The following is a 22,211-nucleotide window of genomic DNA, read 5'->3' on the forward strand; positions in this document are numbered from 1 at the left end:
AAAGTAAGTAAAATTCTTGAAAAGCAGTGTCTGAGTGAGATGAATAAAGAAGTTCTGTTAATTCTTCATACTCAGACTAGACAACTACAGAAAGTAATCAAGTTCAAACTTAGAATTTCAAACACAGTTCAAAAAACTTTGAAAATTTCTAATACAATCACTGACTCTTCAGTTTATTCTTCTTTCTTTTCTACTTCTTCTTCTTCTTCTTCTTTAAATTAGAAGAAAATATATGCTCAAGCAGCTGAATCTGCTGTCTCTAAATCTGCTATCTCTAAATCTGCTATCTCAAAACCTGCTTAAAATTCTGAGAAAACTGAGAAGAATACTGCTCATACTTCTAGTAATATAAGAGTGAAGAAAAAAATGTAAAAAGAGAAAAATCTTCAAATCTTCAGAGATAGAAGACTTATTCTCAAAGTTTCAAATCAGAATATATTACAGAGAAATAAGCTAAACTTAAATCTTATTTTCAGAATTAGAAATGAAATCAATCAGCAGTTCTTTTCTCAGTTAATAACTGATATTGAAGTTCAAAAATCAGTTATAGCTTCAATTGAGTCATTCTTCTTTGAAAACTTCATTATTCTGACTACAATGTCTGAATTCAGTGCTGAATTTCTTATTCAGAATGAGAATCTCTGAAAATCAGTAGTGAAATCTTTGTTAAATATAATAATTCTATCTAAGAGAGATGAAAAGTAAGATAAATTCATTCTTTATGATATTTCAGTTGAAATTTTTGACTGTGAAGAAGAAATGCTACTTCTTAAAAATAAATTAGAAGAATATAACTCTATTCAACTGAGAAAGAAGCCTGTATGACTAAATTCAATTGAGTTCAGATAAAGCAGAAGAAATACCTCTATTCTAGTATATATAAAGATAATAAAACAGTCAAAGATCTCTGAAGTAAGAGTAGCAGATTTGAAAATGAGAGTTCATGAATACAAAGACTTCAGAATAAATCTCAAAGCTCAAACACAGTATTCAAACTGTCAAAGATATAAACACTTTACAATCTTCTATTTCAGAGACTCAAAATATGCATTCTATATCAGAGATCATAAAATTAGTGAGTATAAATATGAAACATGCTTAAAAAGAGATAAAATATGTCAATACACTCTGCTTAAATACTCTAATTGCAAAGAAAAACATGCATCTAGCTTAAAAGAATGTATATTTATTTCAAGAACTTAAAAGAACTGAAGAAAAGATGAAGCTCAGAGTAAATCTAGAACTGAAGAAAATAGTCAAGTCAGTAAACTCACAACTGTAAGCTTAAAAAGAAGAAACTCTTAATTATCTAAGTCTTTAAACTTCAATTCTTTAGTGAAATGTAAACAGAATTTGAATTCTCAAACTTCTGTTAAGATTAGAGAATTGAGAAATGACTCTGATGATAAACTAGATATAATACAAGCAGTTGAGATTTCTACTTTTCAGAATAGTTATAATCTACTATCTGATGATAGTGATTAGATTCTACTCTACTCTCTTTTAGTATGAATATACAATAAAAACAATAAAAAAAGTTTAAAAACTCTTCAAAAATCATATTTATTCAAAATAATATGAATAGAAACTCAAATTGTATTTATTCTTATCTTCAAATTGTATTTGAATAAAAAGTTAATTTTATACTGCTTCAGAAGCTGAATTTTAATACTGAGTAAAAATATATCATTTCTCACTCAAGCTACTACTGCTTTTTATCTCAAAAGTCTGAGATAAAGTCAAGAGTAGTGATCTATGAAAGAAAGAGATCAAGATATTAATTTAATCTAAGATTTGATATCATGTCTGACTCTGATATTCTGATGAGTGATATTATAGATAAAGAAAATGAGTTTGATACTATACAGCTCATAAATATCTATAATGAAAAGTCATTAAAGAAATATAATAATATCTGAATAATTAATAGAGAATTTCTGAACATAACTTCATTAAGAAACTCTATAATTGTAGAAGACTTCAATACACATCATCTCTAATGAAATTCAGAATGTAAGAGAGTAGTGAGAGCTGATAATCTGATTGAATAAATCTTTGAACATTTAATAGATTTGATTAATAAGTCTGATTAATAAACATTCTTTAGAAAAGATATGAAACAGAAGTCTATTATAGATCTAATCTTCATATCACAAAATCTAATAGAAAGAAGACTTGTAAACTGATTTAGTAATTTAAATGAGACATCAGAATCAGATCATGAGATTATTTAATTTAATATTGAACTGAGTGAAAAATAAATGAGTAAAAATCCTCTTCTCTCTAATCAGTATAACTTTGAAAAAGCTGATTGAAAAGTAGTTGAAGAAAGTATAAAACTGTTAAAATCTGAAAGACAGAATGAGCTATATTGAAATTCTGATCAAGATATCTCAAATGAAATGCTTGAGAATAGAGTGAAGCTTATTACATCTATTATTCTAATAAGTGTTAGAGATAATATTTTAAAGAGAAAATCTTCTGAGTATTCAAAATCTTGATAAAATGAGAATATCTCATCTAAAAGAAAAGAATTAGCTACTGTTAGAAGAGATTGAAAGAATGATATAATATCTGATAAAGAGTTCAAAGCTGTCAGAAATGAATATTTTTCAGATATTAAAAGAGTTAAAACAGACTGCTGGAATAAATTTCTTGAAGAAGCATAAGAAAAGAAAGTTTTTAAAGCTTTTAACTATACTAAAACAAGAAGTGTAGCAAAACTTTCAGTCTTGAAATATGAGTTTCTAAATGAATTATATACAGCAAACTCTTTTGAGAAAAAATGTTAAGCTTTTATAAGAATTCTCTTTCAGAACTCATCAGATTCAGATTCAGATTTAGATTCAGATTCAGAGAAAGAGAATATATCACTTCTTAACTATATTGATGAAAATGACTGGGAATGATCTGATCTTACATAAGATGAATTAGAGTCAGCTATCTTCTCAAGTTCTGTTAAAACTGCTGCAGGTTCTGATTCAATTAATCACTTGATTATTCAGAATATATATTTCTACTTAAAGAATGAATATTTTGAGCTCTTTTTTAATCTCTTGAAAAATGAATATTATTCTGAATGCTGAAGAGAAGTCACTGAAGTGATTCTTACAAAATCTAATAGAAAAACTTCAATTTCTAAGTTATATAGAGTAATATCTCTATTGAACTGTCTAGAAAAGATTTTAGAAAAGATAATAGCTACTTAACTATCTTTTATAAGCTCTATAGATGATTCTCTTTTATTCAGTGAATAAATGAGAGATAAAAAACAGTGTTCTGTAATTAACACTGTTCTCTCAGTTGTTCATGATATTTAAATAGCAAAGTATGAGAATCTGATCTCAACTGCAGTTTTTATTGATATAAAAGAAGTATTTGATCATGTTTCAAAGTTAAAGTTAATTCAGATATTGAAGATATTAAAACTGTCACTTTCTCTAATAAAATGAGTTAACTGTTTTATATCTAAAAGAAGTATACAACTCTTCTTTGATGAAATGAAATAAGACAAGACTGAGATAAAAATAGAAGTATCACAGAGATCTTCAATCTCACTCATTTTATTTACAATATACACTGCATATCTATTTAAAAATAGAAATATGAGAATAGTATAATCTCTGAGTTATATGAATGATATTGATCTAGTCTACAGCTTAAAAACTATCAAAGAGAATTTGAAAGTAATTGAAGAAGCTGCAAAGAAAATCTTTATTAGAGCAGATATCAATTAAATTCAATTTGATATGAATAAAACTGAGTTAATTCATTTCTTTTCTAGATTCAATGAGAAAGAACTATCTCTAACTCTTTTAAATAGAGAGATTAAATCCAGTGTAAATATTAAATGATTAGAAGTATAATTAAACTTTAAGTTGAATTTTAAATATTATATTTAACAAAGAACTGTCAATTATTATTATTATTCTTCAATTATAGATGTATGCAGTCAGAGACTATGACATCTACCTGAGAACTTTAGTTCTCAGGGTTTTTTCTATGTCTGTAAAGTTACCTATTGTACATTCATCAATTTCAGATATGCAAAATCAGAAAATTTCAGCCCAGAATACAAAAACTGTTTACAAATTGCAGTGTTTTAACATCTTTTGATACTTTGAAACCATTTGACAATATCATGACAAAAGAAAAGAGAGAAAGAACACAGTCTCAAAGATAGACATATTAAATAGATAGATAGAAAGAAACTGAAAGAAAAAGATACAGAAAAAGATAAAGTAAAGAGAGACTATAACAAAACAAATTATTAAAAGAGAGTGTATAGCTGTTTTAACAGACTATATCTGATTGATTTCCTTCTCTTCATATTCAGATAATTCTGAATTTAGTCATTTTCTTGTAGCTGCTTGAGTTTCTGATAGAAAGTCTATTAAGTATTTAATTCCTATCTCAGTTGAGAATAAGAATCTCATATTTAATTGATTTAGATCATACTTCTCTTTCAGTCTGGCTCTGAGACTATTGTATAATGCACAGTGCATTATAATATGCTCAGGATTCTCATTTGTATTGCAGAATGAGCATTCTATTGAGTCAAATCTATCATCAAATCTTTGTATATAAGATTTGAAATAGTCATGTCCTAGTTTCAGCTAGAACTGTCAAAGCAGAAAGACTATTGAACAATATAATTAGACTATTAAATACAGAGAGAGGTCTATTCTTTCAGGCTATGAGACAGTTATATATAGCCTGTATTACATCAGTAGCTGATTATAAAGTTCAAGTTTGATAAAATAATCAAGAGAATTTCACTGAACTCTTTCAAAGTCTGTAAAACAGAGTCTTGAGAAGAATTCTGAGAGTATTCAAATCATCTTCTATTAAAGTAATGAAAATTGAAGCTTCAATTTCTTCTTCTACTATTAGATTTGAAAAGACCTGTATAAACTATACTCTGAGAGTTGTAAAGATGAGCTTGAATCATATAATCAGAGAAAGAGTCTCTTCTTCATTTTCATTAATTAACTCTGAAAATGAACTGGATTGAAATAGATTTCTTGATTGAAATGAAAATAATTCTTCAAAGAAAATATCTTCTTAACTATACAGACTATGCTCTCTGATTAAAAATCAATTTTCTTCTTTAAATATTGAAAAAGTTGATCATGAGAAGTTATCTCTCTGAAGAGAAAAGCTTGAATCTCTTATAGACTTATAAATAAGTGAACTATTAAAAGAGAAAGAATATGAATAGTATTTGAAGAGAATTTCTACAATCAATATAAAAGACTCTATTCTGATTTATTCAGATGACTTAAAAAATGAGAACTTGAATAGATTAGATACAGACATTGCTTATACTGAAGATAATATCAATTTTATCTCAGATTTCTGAAATCTAGACTCTGAATATGAAGTCTTTGATACTGAACTATTTATAATAGTGAAAGCTTTCAAACTCATTGAAATAAAATCTTATAAAAGAGAAAATTGTTTGAAAGAGATATGAATATTCTCTGATAGTTAAGCTGCTTTAAAGAGACTTAGAAATAGTCAGATTTATAATAATCAAATAAATCTTGAACTGATCTTAAACTCTATTTTAAAAATTCAAAAGAGAAGAATATCAAAGCTGATAATTCATCTATACTAAGTTTCTGCTTATATAAATATTCATGATAATGAATTAACTGATTCAGCTGTAAAAAAGAGTGCAGAATTAAGCAGATATATTCAAAAAATTATATTCTAGTCTTTTATAAAGAGAAAAATAAAAGAATCTTATTTAGATAAGTGAAATGAAAGCTGATAGAAATAAAAGAAGAGTATATATTATTCAAGATTTGAAATAAAATTCAAGTGAAAATCTTGTTTAATTAAATATAAAAAGAAAATATTCTCATCTATAATACAGCTGAAACTAGAACATGACTATTTCAAATCTTATATACAAAGATTTGATGATAGATTTAACTCAATAGAATGCTCATTCTGTAATACAAATGAGAATTCTGAGTATATTATAATACACTGTACATTATACAATAGTCTCAGAGTCAGATTGAAAGAGAAGTATAATCTAAATTAATTAAATATAAGATTCTTATTCTCAACTGAGACAGGAATTAAATACTTAATAGACTTTCTATCAGAAACTCAAGCAGCTACAAGAAAATGACTAAATTCAGAATTATCTGAATATGAAGAGGAGGAAATCAACCAGATATAATCTGTTAAAACAGCTATATACTATCTTTTAATAATTTGTTTTGTTACAGTCTGTCTTTATTTTATCTTTTTCTTTCAATTTCTTTCTATCTATCTATTTAATGTGTCTATCTTTAAGACTGTGTTCTCTTTTCCTTTGTCATGATATTGTTAAATGATTTCAAAGTATGAGATGATGTTAAAATACTGCAATTTGTAAACAGTTTTTGTATTCTGAGCTGAAATTTTCTGATTTTGCATATCTGAAATTGATGAATGTATAATAGTTAACTTTACAGATATAGGAAAAACTCTGAGAACTTTTAGTTCTCAGATAGATGTCATAGTCTCTGACTGCATACATCTATAATTGAAGAATAATAATAATAATGTCTAAGAAACTGAGTCTTGTTAAATGTAACTATGAAATCTATAATAAGAAACTTCTTATAATTGTATACTATTTAGAAGAATGAGACTCTGAACTCTGAAGTATCTCTGAATTTGAGATAATCATAGATTATAAAAATCTTAAGTACTTTATAATTATTTATAAACTTATGAAATAATAGATATAATAATCTAAGTTTTTAAACTGCTTTTATTTTACAATATACTATTATTCTAATAGTCAGAACTTAATAACAGATGCTCTTTATTATTAATATTATTATTCTTCAATTATAGATATATACAGTCAGAGACTATAACATCTACCTGAGAATTAAGAGTTCTCAGAGTTTTTCCTATATCTATAAAGATAACTATTGTACATTCATCAATTTCAGATATGCAAAATCAGAAAATTCCAGCTTAGAATACAAAAACTGTTTATAAATCACAGTGTTTTAACATCTTCTGATACTTTGAAACTATTTGACAATATCATGACAAAAGAAAAGAGAACACAGTCTTAAAGATAGATATATTAAATAGATAGATAGAAAAGAATAGAAGAAAATAAGTACAGTAAAGAGAGACTATAACAAAATAAAATTATTAAAAGATAGTATATAGCTGTTTTAACAGACTATATCTAATCAATTTTCATCTCTTCATATTCAGATACTTCTGAATTCAGTCATTTTCTTATAGCTGCTTTAATTTCTGATAGAAAGTCTATTAAGTATTTAATTCCTGTCTCAGTTGAGAATAAGAACTTCATATTTAATTAATTTAAATCATACTTCTTCTTTAATCTGACTCTGAAACTATTGTATAAGACATAATATATTATAATATACTCAGAATTTTCATTTATATTACAGAATAAGCACTCTGTTGAATCAAATCTATCATTAAATCTTTATATATAAAATTTGAAATAATCATATTCTATTTTCAGCTGAATTATAGATGAGAATATTTTCTTTTTATATTTAATTGAACAAGATTTTCACTTTAATTTTATCTCAAATCTTGAATAATGTATGCTCTTCTTTTGTTTCTGCCAGCTTTTATTTCACTTATTTAAATAAGATTCTTTTATCTTTCTCTTTATAAAAGATCAGAATACTGTTTTTTAAATAGATCTGCTTAATTCTGAACTCTTTTTTACAGCTGAATCAGTCAATTCATTATTATAAATATTTATATGAGTAGAAACTCAATGCAGATGAATTATCAGTTTTGATATTCTTCTCTTTTGAATTTTCAAAACTGAGTTTAAAATCAGTTTAAGATTTATTTGATTATTATAAATCTAACTATTTCTAAGTCTTTTTAAAGTAGCTTAATTATCAGAGAATATTCATATCTCTTTCAAACTATTTCCTCTTTTATGAGATTTTATTTCAATGAGTTTGAAAGCTTTCACTATTACAAATAGTTCAGTATCAAAGACTTCAGATTCACAGTCTAAATTTCAGAAATCTGAGATAAAATTGATATTATCTTCAGTATAAGCAATGTCTGTATCTAATCTATTTAAATTCTCATTTTTTGAGTCATCTGAGTAAATCAGAATAGAGTCTTTTATATTAATTGTAGAGATTTTCTTCAAATACTGTTCATATTCTCTCTTTTTAGATAGTTCACTTATTTATAAGTCTATGAGAGATAATTTATAAACACTCTTTAAATAAGAATCTATCAAATTCTTAAAATTATATACTATCTATTAACTGTCTATTATTCTGAGACTGATAATATATTAGAATAAATAATTCAGACTGTAAGAAATTATCTTTATAAATTTTATAATTATTTATAAAATAATTAGTATAATCTGCTTTTATATACAGAAATTACTATTAATGAATAAGATGTTATTTTAATAGATATAAGCTTATTCTTTCTTATACACAGTTATTATATAAAGATATTAAATCTTTTAAAGACTGTATAATTTATACTAAATCTCTGCAGTTTAATTCAGATTACTGATAATATAGTAATAAAGCTTTAAGATATCTGTATCTGAGCAGAGATCTTTATAATAACTAAAAAATAAGATTAAGAGAATTAAATTAATATTCACTGAGACTCTACTGAATAATATAAGATAAAAGACTTAATATAATTAAATCTTAAAAATATATAGATTATATATTTATCTTATACACTGAATTATTATTATATCAAGTATAAAGTAATAGAAGTTCTAGATAGTTATAACTACTATCTTAATATATTATCAGAGATTTATAATATCTTTTATATAAGCTTACTCTGCTGTATTATTACTGATCTATTCTCTTCTTAACTAACTTCTAACTAACAGTTATCAGATATTATAGAAGAAGATAATAAGCTTGAGTAAGAGACTAAGAATATTCTTAATAACAGATCTCACAGCTGTAGTTAATAATATCTTATAAAATGAGCTAAGTATAATTATCTGATCTAAACTCTGAGTTTTATATTATTTAAAACAGTGATTCTTGACTGATAAGAACTGCTTCTGAAAAGAAGGAACTAATGTAATGAGCTGTGCTCAATCAATTATATAAACTATTTCATTACACTTCACAGATTTCAATCACTTCATTCTTGAACATGTCTACTCTGATTCTCAGTCATTCTCAATCACTGATCCTCAGCCACTACTAACACATATAGATTCTTCCGCCCCGAAGCTCCACTGCGTACACCACCACATACGCGTATAAATATCCACTTCAATCATCAATTCTCACACTTTCTCTTTCTTTTCCTTCTCTAACATTTTTCTCTTTGTTATATAAGACCTATAAATATTATACCGATCTATTCGGCGTAGGCCTCTTACACTCAGAAGCCTGTTTGAACAGCAGAGACCCTTGCTTATACATAGACATTTGAGTCTACTCAGTTCATGACATCTGCATTATTGTTCTTTGACACAGGTGTATGAGTGTAATGTCTTCTATCACTGTTCTATATATCCTTGAGCTTGATAAGACAGTCATTCAATGTCTGGAGTTGTATGCAGAAGCCTTCATAAGTCTGGTCTTTTGTCTACACTTTGCGCGTGCCAAGCCATAATTGGGAAACAGATGTCAACACCTCGAAGAATTCATATTTGAAAACCAAACATGCAACAATGGACCTTTCTGAAAGTCTTAGGCATTCTAGCGAAATAATAAATAATGTTGTATGACATCAACACTAGCGCGAGCAACCAAAATGCCAGACAGTCAAGACACAATCTGGACACAGTCGTGCATTAGGAATGTGGAGGCCCGTAAAATTATCGAAGGATCAGTACGTACGGGGCCTCCACTCTATTGTCCCTAAACACAACACCCAAAAACCTAACTCACTCCAGCTTCAACATGGAAAGGCATGAATGGGTGGGTAGTTCCATCCTGATGACATGTATGGGCTGGCTAACCATCCTTAGAAAGAGGATATTCGACGACGTCTATTTGAACTGGGTCAAGTCCTTGAGGGACAGAAGGAGTCGAGAGTTAGTAATCATCTGTCCTGATTAAACTGGGTACTGATTGAAATGCCAGACCCTTGGTGAATATTTCAAAGGTGTGAGTGCCGACCTGGTTAGGGACAGGACTTTGAACTTCGATGATTTTCAGCAATACTGGTCTCGTCACAAACGGCGTGCTGCTTTAAGGGATGTGAAAAGGCGAACCTCAACACGCGACCGACATGCTCGGGACGACAATACATCCAGACAATTTGAAGACGAGAGCGATATTGATGAGATACTTTCCATCACAGATACTTGGGATGTGCGATCAGATGAGCTGGAGGCATTGAAGGATGATGTTCGGCAATGTCTGGATCAGGATCGAGACTTCTTCAAGCTTTCGGAGGCATCTACGTAACACCAGGTTAGAGAAAGGTCTTTCTCTTCAGCTGAGGATGAACTAATGAATGGGAATCAGGTCGAAGATACTTCTGAAGATGATCTTGTTGAGGCAGTAAAGGCTTTCAATTCAGTTGAAAAAGACGCGAATGGTGCCTACCGGGTTTTCAGAAAGCAGGTACTGGCCTTGAAGCTTCGGGCATTAGAGGCTAATGCCGGAAACTATTGTGCTGGGAAAAGTATTAAGCGCGATTCACGCGTAATAGTTTACGTTTCGGAGAAGTGCTGGTCGAATCTTCCTTCTACAGCACAAAAATCAAAGACAACAAATCTCGCACGCTGGCGTGGTCATGGAGAAAAATGGCTTTCACTGGTAGAACCTTCAATACCTATGTCTTTCCGCCATATCCCAAGTGACCATCGGTGCTTTGGCGACTTTGAACGACGACGTCGGCAGACTCCAGAATTCGATGCTGTTATCAGCACGTTACAGGCCGTGTGTATCATTCCTGACTTGAGGAAACTATGGTGTCGTCAATTGATCCGGAAGCGTGTAGAGTCTGAGCATCATCCAGGGCGCTGTTTTTGCAAGAATACTGACTGTCCGGAGACTGAATCTATAGGGCCCCAACAGTCTGATCCTGCCATGACAACCAATGCTGAGGACTTAGCCGCGCAATCCAGCCATGTTAGCATCACATTCATGCCCACTGGGGGGCAGATGCGGCGTCCCTCGAACAGGTCACATCATTCTTTTATGCGTCAAAGGCACATTCGATCCGCACTGGCAGGATCCAAGCGCCCGCGTACCCTTTCTGATGATGATGAGGAGGAGGAACGCGGTCCCTCTCCCATTGTTGGTGGTGTGAGCATTTCGCTTGCCAATAATAACGGTCGGCCTTTGGTCTCGAACATTCCAATGCCATCAGCTGAAATGCTGACATCTCACGGTAAGTCCCAATTTATCCCCACACTACAAGAGGCGCAGAGCGGTTTGTGTCCTGGATTGTCACGCCTGTTGCTTCTTGCGAAGCATAAATTAACTAAAGCATATAGTTCCGCCATCACACGTCGATCCTTGTGGGGCTCTTGCTCAGCAAGACTCATGTATTGAGTCCATGCGACGAGCAGAGTTCTTTGACCTTATGCGGCAAACGAACACAGCAGACTCTTTATCACAGATGAACCTCGATCTTTCACGGCAAACGAACACAGCAGACTCTTTACCGCCGGTGGACTTCGATCTTTCGCAGCAGATGAACATGTCAGACTCTTTGCAGCATGAGTTTGATCTTATGCAGCAATCAATGCTGATGCAGTAGACAGATAATGAAATTTCATTGACTCAGGAGCCAGTTAATATTATTATGTACAAGGAATGGACTGATCATAAGGCGCATAAACAAGCCAAAACATCCCGTAAAACATTATTCAACATCCAGTATAATGAATGGCCCCAGTTTACCGTCTGTCGGGATCTCAAGATTGCACCGCCCGTAAACATCATAACATGACCTTAGCTCCACAGATGTTTCATTAATCTTCACATCTCCGCGCACATAGAAGGGTATGAGCATCATGTATGGTTTTCCAACAGTGTGTATTCCCGGGAAAAAGACCGTAACATTACGCCTGCATTTTTTTGACTTTCTCGGCCTATATTTGCTTCGATCGGCGGTGGCGCTCTGTATAACAGTAAGGAATGGCCGCTTGTTGCATCATGGGCGCGCTTACTTCTTGGTATATTTTCTCGGCTTCGGTCAAGAGCTGCCACCCAGATCCGAAAATGGCAAGAACCACATAGTCATAGCCAGATGTTTTAGGGTGTGTGAGGTCATTCGCGATACTTTCATGGTTGTAACTTCGCAAATTGCTCACTCACTGTGTTAAATGAGCATTTTGGCGGTTCTACGGAAATGCCATCAAAGATGAGGTCACGTTTGGTTTCGATCGCGTGACCGCAAAAGCTTGGCGTGCCTCTTGACCAAATCAAAAACAACTGAGAACCCTATCAATGCATAACATACCTTCGATGCTTGCATTCCGGGCCGTGCCACACAAGGCAACATCTAGGGCTATTTTCCATCCAATCATGTCACTGAATCTCTTAAGCATTTATTGTCTTGGCATTCAAGATGGCTGTGTACAAGCAGAGGTTATTGGATATCGCGATATCACCAACATTGCTGAACTTCGGGGCGGTTTGATCTTTGAACAGCGCCACAGCTTTCAAAGCACACCCTCTAGCACCAAATCCTCTTTGAACCAATCATTCGCATGGCCTTCCACTCGGCCTCGTCCGAGTACCAGCGAAACTTTGTCATAGCTGAGGGCGAAACTGCATCCGTGACATGCGTGGTCAAGATCATGCGCTGAGAAGCTGTGTTTTGGTAGTTCGACAATAGAAAGAGACAGCGTATTGACAGAGGTTGCCGTGAAACAAGGCCAATGTGCGGAAATTTGATTGTTAAAATGAAAGGCATGGGAAATCGTACCTCTTAGTTAACCATGATAGAAAGTCGAAAACTTCTGGGGACTGGCGAGCGATGTTCAGCAATCGGTTTGGATGTGGGTTCGCTGGGAGGTCACCAAGCTACAAGGTCAAAAGCTGAGGTAGTCCAGTGTTCAGAAAGAGCGAATGGGGCCCCAGGGCTTTCCACTCCATGGTGCACGACAGTTGGGCAGCAACCAGTTTCGCCAGCAAAATTGGTTGGGGTTGGATCAATGCCCAACTCTTCTCCCAAGTATCGAAGGCGGGGCACAATCGACTGCATAATGCTAGACTCCAGCGGAGCTCGAAAATATGTCGAAATTAAGTCGAAAAAGTATCAAAATGTCCATCTTCAAAAGTTCAAGTGGGGAACGGAACAATTCTCGTCCCACTGAGGCTGGATGGGAGACAACGGCAGCTTTGGGGTGCCTTTCAAAGCCAAAAGATGATTGTCTTTTGTCCATCTTCTGCCATTGGAGATACCATCTCGGAATTTGGTCACGACATAGTCTCATGTACACACAGAAAAGGCTAAGCGATAGTACTGTTGGATGGAGCCAAGGACTTCTGTCTTCACGGCCTAGAATGTTTGATTTTCATTGGGTGGTTTTGCAATCTCAGGCGACAGATGCGGGATGACGGAGCAGGCTGGAACATGCCATTAGAAGAGTCTGCAGCGTCTCCAGGCACCTCAGGCAAATACGGTACCACCAAGCGGGCCGCAACTGGATTTTGACTTGCCCTGTTCTTCGGACAAGCTCGCCAAAGAAGGCCTAGGATGATGTCCTTGTCCACGATGACACTTGAACATAACGACAGGCCATCCAGAGCAATACGCGATGCGATGGAAAAAACTAGCCCCAATCAAAATAAATTTGTTATCGAGGGACCGGTATGATGTGTTCTCAGCCAATCATGCCATTCCAATCATGCCATTGCATCTTTGAGGCATAACCTCATTTATTATCCTGGCATGCAAGATGTTTGCATACAAGTACCAGTCTTGGGTTGGTCAGCACGTCACTGTCGATGAACCATGCCATGGTGAAGCTATAAATCATCTGCCAGCTCAAGAGGCACCTGTTCATCAGTGTTATTGTATTCTTCAGACACTTACCCACCTTAGCCAGACTTTGTGACAACTTCACCACTGCATCTACCCACAATGTCTGGCATTGATCCCAATACTCGAAGGGAAGTCAATAAAGCAATCATCGACTCCGGGGCCGCCATTGTTGGACAAATGGTTGCCGCTGCCAACTCCTCTGTTGAGAAACGTCGTAGGAACAAAGAGGAGCGAGAAAGACGCGAGGCTCAAGTGAAGGCTGCCAAGGAGAAGGCAGATGCCGCTGTTCGTGCTCAACCCCGCCCTTTCAAATGACCTTGGCATGTACTGACAGTTTCTAGAAGCGCGGCATATCTGGCTAGACATGGGCTACTCAAGAGCCTGGGCAAGACCCATGGCCTCACGTGTGGTCTGCACTCTTGCCTTTACCAATCTTGTCAACCTAAGTGGCTAACAGCGGAAAGCACCTGCAGCAAGAAGGCTCTCTCTACTGTCGTGCCCGCAACATTCTCATCATTTGATACTGTCTTTACTGTCTCGGACATTTTACTTTGCAGCCTGGCTGGGAGAGGGAGAACAAGGGCTTTGGTAAATCTGTGCTCCTTGGGCAACCAATATCAACTGTTTCTCTCTGAAAGTACTTCTCCATTTCAATTTAGTCAATAAAATGGGCAACTTTAACCATTTCCAACACTTTAAAATGTAAGAGGATACATTTAACCAAATTCGTACGGTCAATCTAGAGTCTTTGAGCATTTTCAAATTGGTTTATTGCTGCAGGGAAGAAATTCCTTGGCGTAGGGTCTGGTATCTCTTGCGACTACAAAAAAAATACTTGGGGCACTACTTTCTGTTTTAACCCACACCGCCAGGGAGTTTTTCCGCCCGAAGTTTGAATGCACGCCAAAACCTCTCACGTCTCGCAACCAGCTCCCTTACCAGATTTGTGTTCACCCCAGTGCGTGCTTAACCCCAACCATTTCTCCGACTTTATGGATACCAACGCGGTTATCGATCTCGTCCACGAGGTGCAGGGCCAGCTCTGGGTCGACAAGGTGAACGAGACTCACAGAACAGGCCGACTCTGCCGGTGGGTGTCGACTTTCCATCCCCACAATCTTCCCTGTCAACTCGACGGCACCTTTCACCATGGTGCATTTAATGCCGGCATGAAGATGGTCTTCAGCGACGGCACTGCCTGGATGATCCGTTTCCCTCGTGTAGGGATGGTCAGTGACAATTACGCCGACGAGAAGGTTGCCATGGAGGTGACCGCCCTGAGTCTTATTCGTAACAAAACTACCATTCCTGTCCCCAGAGTCCAGGCATGGGGTGTTGCTGCCGGCAACCCACTTGGTTTGGGTCCGTTTATTATGATGGACTTTATCAACGGTGTGAGCCTCAGCGACCTTCTCAATAATCCCAATGCCGAGCGCCCTACTAGACTCATGAGGGAGGATATCAATGATAGTGATATTGAAATTATCTACCGGCAATTGGTGAATTATCTGCTTCAGCTTTTCAAGCTTGATTTTGACCGGATTGGTAGCTTGCCATGGCCGGGGGTTGACGCCCAAAGCGCGACACTGGCACGCCCGCTAACCTTTAAGGCACATAGTATCCTACAAAATGGAGGAGTCAACACTTTTGGTATGTCATGTTGCTTTCCCCTTCTCTCTCTAAGCTTGGATGTACATTCACTAAACAAATGATTTATAGGCGACCGACGCCAGGGGTATACAACAACAACTGAGTATTTTCAATATGTTGTTGGGCAAGACTGGGCGCAGCTTGTTCAGCAGCCAAACTCGACTGTTGGTTTATACGATGCGAAAAACAAATACATGGCGTTTCAGGTTCTAAAAGCCCTGATACCTGACTTAGTCAATGCCAAGTATGACCGTTGCAAGTTCAAGTTGATTTGCGATGATCTTGGTTTGGCCAACCTGATTGTTCGAAGCAAGAAAGATCTCACCGTCATTGGAGTAGTGGATCTTGAGTGGTCATACGTTGGGCCTGCCCAGTTGTTTGGCTCGGCACCGTGGTGGCTTCTTCAAGACAGACCTGTCAACAGCGCATGGGATTGTGAGGATGACAAGCCGCCCAAGATTGCCGCCCGGTACTTTAAGTGCCTAAAGTCTTTTATACGAATTTTAGAGGAGGAAGAGGAAAAAATTCCAGGACATGAAGAGAGAGAGCTCTCTAGTCTTGTCAAGTGGTCACAAACCTCTGGAGCCATGTGGCTGCACATGCTCCTCTCTTCCGGCTTTAATGATTATTGCAGCTTTCCTTTTACACAGCTGCGCCGACATTTTCACACTGAGTGGCTGAAGCGCGAGGAGGAATTTAACAACACGGAAGAGCTTGAGGCATTTGCGGTGCGGAAGGTGAGCGAGTTGGAAGAGTATGATCAGGCCTTGGAGAAGAGAGAGAAAGATAAAGCGCTTGTCGACAGTGGGATGATGACAAAGGAGGAATTTGTTGCCAATACTCTGACATCAGAGTCAGACTCTCCCGCCTGGTCCTCATCGTTTGTAGTCAACAATGAGGCGAGAAATGACAAGGGGCTGTTCCAGAAGGTAGCAGCTACCTGGCTCTGGTCAGTCTTCTTCTGGCTCGAAGAAAGGCCACAAGCCCATGTCTCGCCACACTGCACCTTTGCAAAGCGATCTCTACAGCAGCTTTCGACCCTCAAACGAAAGTTCCTATCATGCGTGCAGCGCATGTGGGCAGCAATCATCTTAGCCTGTTGGAGGATTAGTGCCACCATTCGCCCAACGTGCAGACTCTAGCCATCGCCGTGGGATGTCCATAATCTCGAAGTTTTACGAGCTCGGCTGCACTTACATCGACTGTGACGGGAGATCTCTTGGGAAGGCTGGAACTCATATCATGATTGAGAAGTTTCAGGCCTGCGGCCCATCCATATGCTGCCAGCATTTCCACTCGAATACCACCCCGATCAAGCAGGGGTAAGGCAAAAGTGTATTGAATGCGGGAAGAAATTTTGTGGGCTAGTTAGGACGCATATCCGGCAGTGTAACGGAACAGCATTTTTCATGCACAAAGGGAAGCCAGTGCAGGTCAAGGTCAACAGACATTGGCATCGATGCCGCATTCTTCTACGAATTTAATCCCAATTATTACCGCCCGCGTGTTGAAATATCTAGCTCAATGAGGTCAGACACCAACGGAAATATTTGGTTTGACTTAGGCGAACTCGAGGAGGAGCAGCATATGAAAGAAAAGGAGAAATTCAGGAGGACAGACAGCCTCAACATGACTGATGATGATTATCTGATATGTTGTCCCTCGGTTCCCGGCTTTAGTTTCGCGGAGAATGATTTCTGTAAGCCCTACCCTTCCATCCTAATTTTCATAGCAAGCCTGACACAGTTCTAGACGAGTTTGCTGTTGATGACATTTGTGATGTCAAGTGGTCACCTGGTCTTCTTGGGAACCTAACAATTCCTGACAAGAAGAAACGCACACTAATGGCCCTTGCAAGAACCCGCCTGGAGGTTGTCCCTTCCCTTCCATTTGATGATTTTGTGGCGGGTAAAGGGCGTGGCTTGAATGTTCTTCTCTAGTATGTCTTATAGCCTTTGATTTGTTACGCATGCTAACGACTCAGTGGCCCGCCGGGAGTGGGCAAGACTCTAACTGCCGAAGCCATGTCGGAGTATTTTGAGCAGCCTCTTCACCTGGTAAGACCAGTTCCCGTCGAGGGCCTGTAATGTAGACTAACCTTTTAGATACCCGCTGCCCAATTGGTCGCGAATCCTACTAAAGTTGAGGACAATCTCACTCGTATCTTTCAAATCGCTAAGCGGTTCGATGCCCTTCTTTTGTTAGATGAAGGCGATGTCTTCCTCGGACGCCGGGCATCTATCAACGCATGCAAGGACGCTACTGTTACAATATTCCTTTGCAAGCTGGAGTACTTTCAAGGAATCTTTTTTCTCACAACGAACCGGGAAACAGAGTTCGATGAGGCAGTCCTTAGCAGGATTCATCTGAAGATCAGATACAAAAAGCTGAGCCAGCCTCAACAAAGGGATATATGGAGGCACTTTATCTCTTGAGCATGTACGCATCAAGGACCAGCAGAGGTGGGTGATATGGACCGCCTCGCGAATTTAGACCTCAACGGGCGGGAGGTAAGTCTGAAGAAACCGTTTCGGTTCGGGTCCTGGCTAAAATTGCAAGTTAGATCAAAAATCTCATGTCCATTGCACATGCGCTTGCGACGGATGATGGCGGCTGTGTTAACTATAAATATATTGAGCAAGCCTCAGTCTCAAACGAGGAATATTCTCGAGAGTTTAATCGTGTCAGTACCATGTACAGCTGACGGATCTTTGTATGGTTTCACATTCCTCTTGGTTCATTCTCCTTATTTTTTTTGTTCTGATGATGGACTCGTCCACTAGTTCTGAGCTGTAACTAGTGTCTTTTGCGGAGCTAAAATAGTACTGGTTTATACTGAATGCGGCCCTGGAGAATTTGCTGTGAAAGATGTCGAGCCTAGCCGTTTCTCAACCACAGCATTCGACCTTTCACTCTCCCTGGGGATTAGAAAGAAGTGATTCAGTGCCTCACTGAGAGCCGAGTCAACGTGCCGAATGAAGCAAGCTTTGACGATGTTATTGAAGATCTTGCCAGCAAAGCTCGTCCGCTGATTGAGACGCTCAAGTGCGGAAGGCTGCTTGCGACTATGGGTGTTCGATTGCCTTGGAGGAATAGCGTCAGAGAGCTTTGATATCAACAAAGAGAGCCTCTGGTTTGTTTCTGTTGTCCTTGAATTTCTTCTGGTGAACCGCGAGCAGCTCGGATTCGACCCTACCGTCGTCACCCATGGAACAAAGCGTTACATCACAATCAAGAAGGACGGCGGGAAGTAACAGCTGGTCATTGACGAGGTCATTGGGCGAGCGCGCTGTGTCGCCGGCCGGGCTACCACATGCTGGAAGGTACATCGCGAGGACGAGCTGCAAGCCCGCAGTATCCAGAGCGCGACGAGGAAGGGGAGCTTTTGTATGAAGCAGCGGCTCATGGGGTGACCCATGTCGCCCGGTACTACCACCATGAGACCGTCCGCGTCGACGGCAGGGCTGATGACGTCTTGGGTATTCGAAAAGGCCTACTCATCCCAACGACAGGCCAAAAGAGAGCTGGCGCAAAGCCTGCCTCGGGCCGGAGCAGGTCCCGCCAAGCACATAAGGACTCAAACAGCATTACAGGGCAGAAACGGTCTTCGGAATGTGTGGACGCAGCGTTACCCCCGCCACCCAGCAAACGCACCCAGTCAAGCTCTCCGACGAAACACCTGACCGACGGAAAACCACAGAATCGTGTGCACCGCCGCGTTGTTGTCCGGGACTACGGGAAACATATCTTTGAGAGTAGCTCAAGGATCGCGTTGCTTGTGGGTATATGTCTCTTTACCAGAACGCTGGCCTCGTGCAAAGTGATATCTCCCACCGAAATCTACTTGTGAATGAGGACAAGGATAACCCTTCCTACCGGGCATTCTTGATTAACCTCGACCTCGCGATCAGAGTGGAACGGGATGGCTTCTCCCAAGCGCGCGGTAAAACCGGCACAAGGGCATTCATGGCGATCGGCGTGTTGTTTGGAGAAAAGCACTCCTTTATGCACGACCTTGAATCTTTTTTTTGGGTGCTCTTTTGGGTATGCATTCACTATGATGGCCCTGGGAAGGGAAGGGACGGGTGGTCAAGGACTTTGAAGAGTGGAACTACGTCAACACAGACAAGCTGGCCGGGGCGAAGAAAAGAGTGATCAGCAATGAAGAAGACTTTCTCAGGATTGTAGAGGATAATTTTACTCTGTTTGATCGGCCATTGGTCCGTTGTGTCAACCGGTTACGCCGACTTGTCTTCCCTGATGGCGGACGGTGGAAGAAGTTGAATCCCGATCTACCAGGAAGCCATGATCAAAGAGCTGCAACGTGTGCAGGAAGAGCAGGATGTTGTAGGCGAGCAGTGATATTTCTTGAATCATTGTTCTGGAATATCTACAGGCCAAAGTTCTCTATTACTGTACATTTCATAGTCGTACTCTCGATGACATTCCCGATGCTTCACAGCCAGGGGCCTTTCTAGCGGCACACATCAAGTAGATGTCCAGCCACTGCCAGAAACCAGCAGCAGAGAATTACATCTCTGCCCCTGCATCATCTATCTTATCACAACTGGTAGCGCGGGTGTGGCAGCAGCGGGTTCCTTCGAATGAGCGCCTCTCTCCGCGTCTTTGTTTCTAAGTATCGAGTGCCGCTGGCGCAGCACCGCCGCTCCTTGAGCATACCCAGTAGGTGTTTCCTCCTTGAGAGTCCATCGCCGCGGCCTTTCTCCATATCCCTTCCTCCTCTTGCTCTGCCCGCACCGGATCACCTCGGTTTTCTCACCCAGACCTGGACTGACACTCGGCCGCACACACTCTCTGAGTCTACGCCACGTCGACAGGAGCACTGGCTCCGAAAACGTGTTCAGGAGGGTGATCTACAAGTTGAATGGATCCCCAAAAATTCAATGCCCACGGACGGCGCATAGGGACATAAGTGAGTCTTAAAAGAGAGTTTTTTAATCTACTTCTCTACCCGGGCCTTCCTTGGCCTGCCTGCTTTCTTCGCCACTCTTTTTACATGAGGGCTCCTGCACACAAGTCTCACTCTTTCTACCTCGTCAAGGGGGAACTCGTCTGCGGGCTCCCAGGTGGAGTGCCACGCAACGCGAACGAATGGTTTTCCATCTCTCACCTCATAGCCGATGAGGCCTCTGTATTGCCAAACCAGGCTGCTTCCATTCAGCGGACGGCTGCCCCTTGACGTGCCATGATGTTCAGCAGGGGAGATCGGTGGAATGTCCCTCTTTGGCCGCTTTGGTTTGCGAGCAGTATCGTTGGTCGTGCAGGTCATATCAACCACCTCGATGGTGTTGTATTCACCACCCTCTAGCCTGGATGCATGTTCACGCTTGCGTTTGGACGCCCGAATGAGGGGGACTGCATCATCTTCTTCCGATCCATGCTCTTGCTTGACCATGCGTTCCAAAGACACCTTGGACTGTTTCTGGTTACTTGGACCATCCAGTAGTCTTCCCAGAGATAGTATCTGACTAGGATACATCGCCCCTGGTGGTGGTCCCGTCTTCCAAGCACAGGGTGTCATCGGTGATTATGATCGGCGTATCTGGTGTATATTAGAATCATAGAGACCAAAAATATGAATAGACATTATTACCTTCAGAGGCTCCAGGCTCTGCCGGTGTATGAGGGTTTATGGTTCGCAGGGCGGATTCCACATCTTTAGAAGAATGCCGTGCAGGTGGTGAGGGTAGCGACATGGCCAGCGTGGTTCTCTCATTAAGGGTCTCATGCAAAATACTGTCATTGGTACCAGCATCCCTAAGGATCGCTTGATCTGATATGTTTAGATTAGAATTGCAGAAATAGATTCACAGCTTCGAAAAGACCAACCTTGGCTGTCTTGAAAGCAGGGAGCCTGAGTCTCCGGTATCTCCTCATCGTACATTTGGTCATTCCAGCCCCTATTGCCAGACGACACATGGCCCTGTCGAGCGCCCTTGTGTTCATCGGGGAAACTGGTACATATGAGAGAATTACGAATGGCGTCGGCCGAGACGGTGGTAGCTCGTGTATTCGTCCTTGATTTTTCATGGCTATTTTTGCCGGCCCAAGGGGAGCACATTCGCTGACGGGACGTTTCGTCAGAATCAAAATAGGTATCAACATCTGGCATGCCACGATCATCATCATCGGAGAAAAGGCCGCAGAGTGGATCTTCATCATCGCTGGCTGGCCCACAGGCTGGCCCACAGGCTGGCTCTGAGGCAGTGAGGGCGGTGGCGATTCCATACTTGACGTTTTTATAATTTGTATAGGAGATGTTTCGTGAGACTCCGAGGCCTTTTTTGTAGAGTGACTGATTTGGAAATTCACAGTATCGTTCATTTTTACGGCCTTTAGTGGTTCGTACGGGATGAAACGAAGGGCTGGCTGAGAAGCAGGAAACACCATCTGAAAGCTGTCCATCTTCTCAATGGTGCGTATGAAAGATTGAGCAGAAGAAATGTAAAAGTGGCGGAAAACACAGCAGTTTTATGTTGCTATTGAGGTTGGACGTCCTGGCGGCAGAGAACTCTCTCAGTTCCTCCCGTTCCACAGGCCCTAGAACTAAAGCTATTTCAATG

The 22,211-nt window shown here is 38.9% G+C and overlaps 8 protein-coding genes across 9 annotated transcripts; 7 read left to right on the forward strand and 1 right to left on the reverse strand.

Annotated features, from left to right (window-relative positions):
- Positions 1 to 9,780: 9,780 nt before the first annotated feature.
- On the forward strand, positions 9,781 to 10,439 carry BDCG_17960 (uncharacterized protein; the record flags this gene model as incomplete). The annotated part of the gene is made up of 3 exons (XM_045426999.1): positions 9,781 to 9,858; positions 9,998 to 10,063; positions 10,113 to 10,439. The coding sequence occupies 3 exons, from the start codon at positions 9,781 to 9,783 to the stop codon at positions 10,437 to 10,439; spliced, it is 471 nt and encodes a 156-aa protein (XP_045282898.1).
- A 45-nt stretch (positions 10,440 to 10,484) lies between these two features.
- Positions 10,485 to 12,087, forward strand: BDCG_17961 (the record flags this gene model as incomplete). Of its 2 annotated transcripts, XM_045427001.1 has the most annotated exons (3): positions 10,485 to 10,973; positions 11,031 to 11,370; positions 11,477 to 12,074. In XM_045427001.1, the coding sequence occupies 3 exons, from the start codon at positions 10,485 to 10,487 to the stop codon at positions 11,740 to 11,742; spliced, it is 1,095 nt and encodes a 364-aa protein (XP_045282900.1). In that variant the 3' UTR covers positions 11,743 to 12,074. The 2 variants fall into 2 exon arrangements, with proteins under 2 accessions (XP_045282900.1, XP_045282899.1); XM_045427000.1 differs by having other exon boundaries at positions 10,485 to 11,370; positions 11,477 to 12,087.
- Positions 12,088 to 12,512: 425 nt separating this feature from the next.
- BDCG_17962 (uncharacterized protein) lies at positions 12,513 to 12,746 on the forward strand (the record flags this gene model as incomplete). The annotated part of the gene is made up of 1 exon (XM_045427002.1): positions 12,513 to 12,746. One exon carries the CDS (start codon positions 12,513 to 12,515, stop codon positions 12,744 to 12,746), a length of 234 nt encoding a protein of 77 aa, XP_045282901.1.
- A 182-nt stretch (positions 12,747 to 12,928) lies between these two features.
- Positions 12,929 to 13,306, forward strand: BDCG_17963 (uncharacterized protein; the record flags this gene model as incomplete). Its single annotated transcript, XM_045427003.1, has 1 exon — positions 12,929 to 13,306. The coding sequence occupies one exon, from the start codon at positions 12,929 to 12,931 to the stop codon at positions 13,304 to 13,306; it is 378 nt and encodes a 125-aa protein (XP_045282902.1).
- Positions 13,307 to 14,076: 770 nt separating this feature from the next.
- BDCG_09309 (uncharacterized protein) lies at positions 14,077 to 14,292 on the forward strand (the record flags this gene model as incomplete). The annotated part of the gene is made up of 1 exon (XM_045425098.1): positions 14,077 to 14,292. One exon carries the CDS (start codon positions 14,077 to 14,079, stop codon positions 14,290 to 14,292), a length of 216 nt encoding a protein of 71 aa, XP_045273661.1.
- Positions 14,293 to 14,873: 581 nt separating this feature from the next.
- Positions 14,874 to 18,062, forward strand: BDCG_17964 (uncharacterized protein; the record flags this gene model as incomplete). Its single annotated transcript, XM_045427004.1, has 7 exons — positions 14,874 to 15,627; positions 15,697 to 16,702; positions 16,770 to 16,949; positions 17,016 to 17,326; positions 17,380 to 17,566; positions 17,612 to 17,684; positions 17,733 to 18,062. 7 exons carry the CDS (start codon positions 14,874 to 14,876, stop codon positions 18,060 to 18,062), a joined length of 2,841 nt encoding a protein of 946 aa, XP_045282903.1.
- An 878-nt stretch (positions 18,063 to 18,940) lies between these two features.
- Positions 18,941 to 19,477, forward strand: BDCG_09312 (uncharacterized protein; the record flags this gene model as incomplete). The annotated part of the gene is made up of 1 exon (XM_045425099.1): positions 18,941 to 19,477. The coding sequence occupies one exon, from the start codon at positions 18,941 to 18,943 to the stop codon at positions 19,475 to 19,477; it is 537 nt and encodes a 178-aa protein (XP_045273662.1).
- A 703-nt stretch (positions 19,478 to 20,180) lies between these two features.
- Positions 20,181 to 21,972, reverse strand: BDCG_09313 (uncharacterized protein; the record flags this gene model as incomplete). Its single annotated transcript, XM_045425100.1, has 6 exons — positions 20,181 to 20,501; positions 20,681 to 21,064; positions 21,126 to 21,190; positions 21,242 to 21,421; positions 21,478 to 21,877; positions 21,961 to 21,972. The coding sequence occupies 6 exons, from the start codon at positions 21,970 to 21,972 to the stop codon at positions 20,181 to 20,183; spliced, it is 1,362 nt and encodes a 453-aa protein (XP_045273663.1).
- Positions 21,973 to 22,211: the final 239 nt, after the last annotated feature.

Source organism: Blastomyces dermatitidis, assembly GCF_000003525.1.
Source record: "Blastomyces dermatitidis ER-3 genomic scaffold supercont1.15, whole genome shotgun sequence".
In the NCBI taxonomy this organism is placed as follows: Eukaryota; Fungi; Ascomycota; class Eurotiomycetes; order Onygenales; family Ajellomycetaceae; genus Blastomyces; species Blastomyces dermatitidis.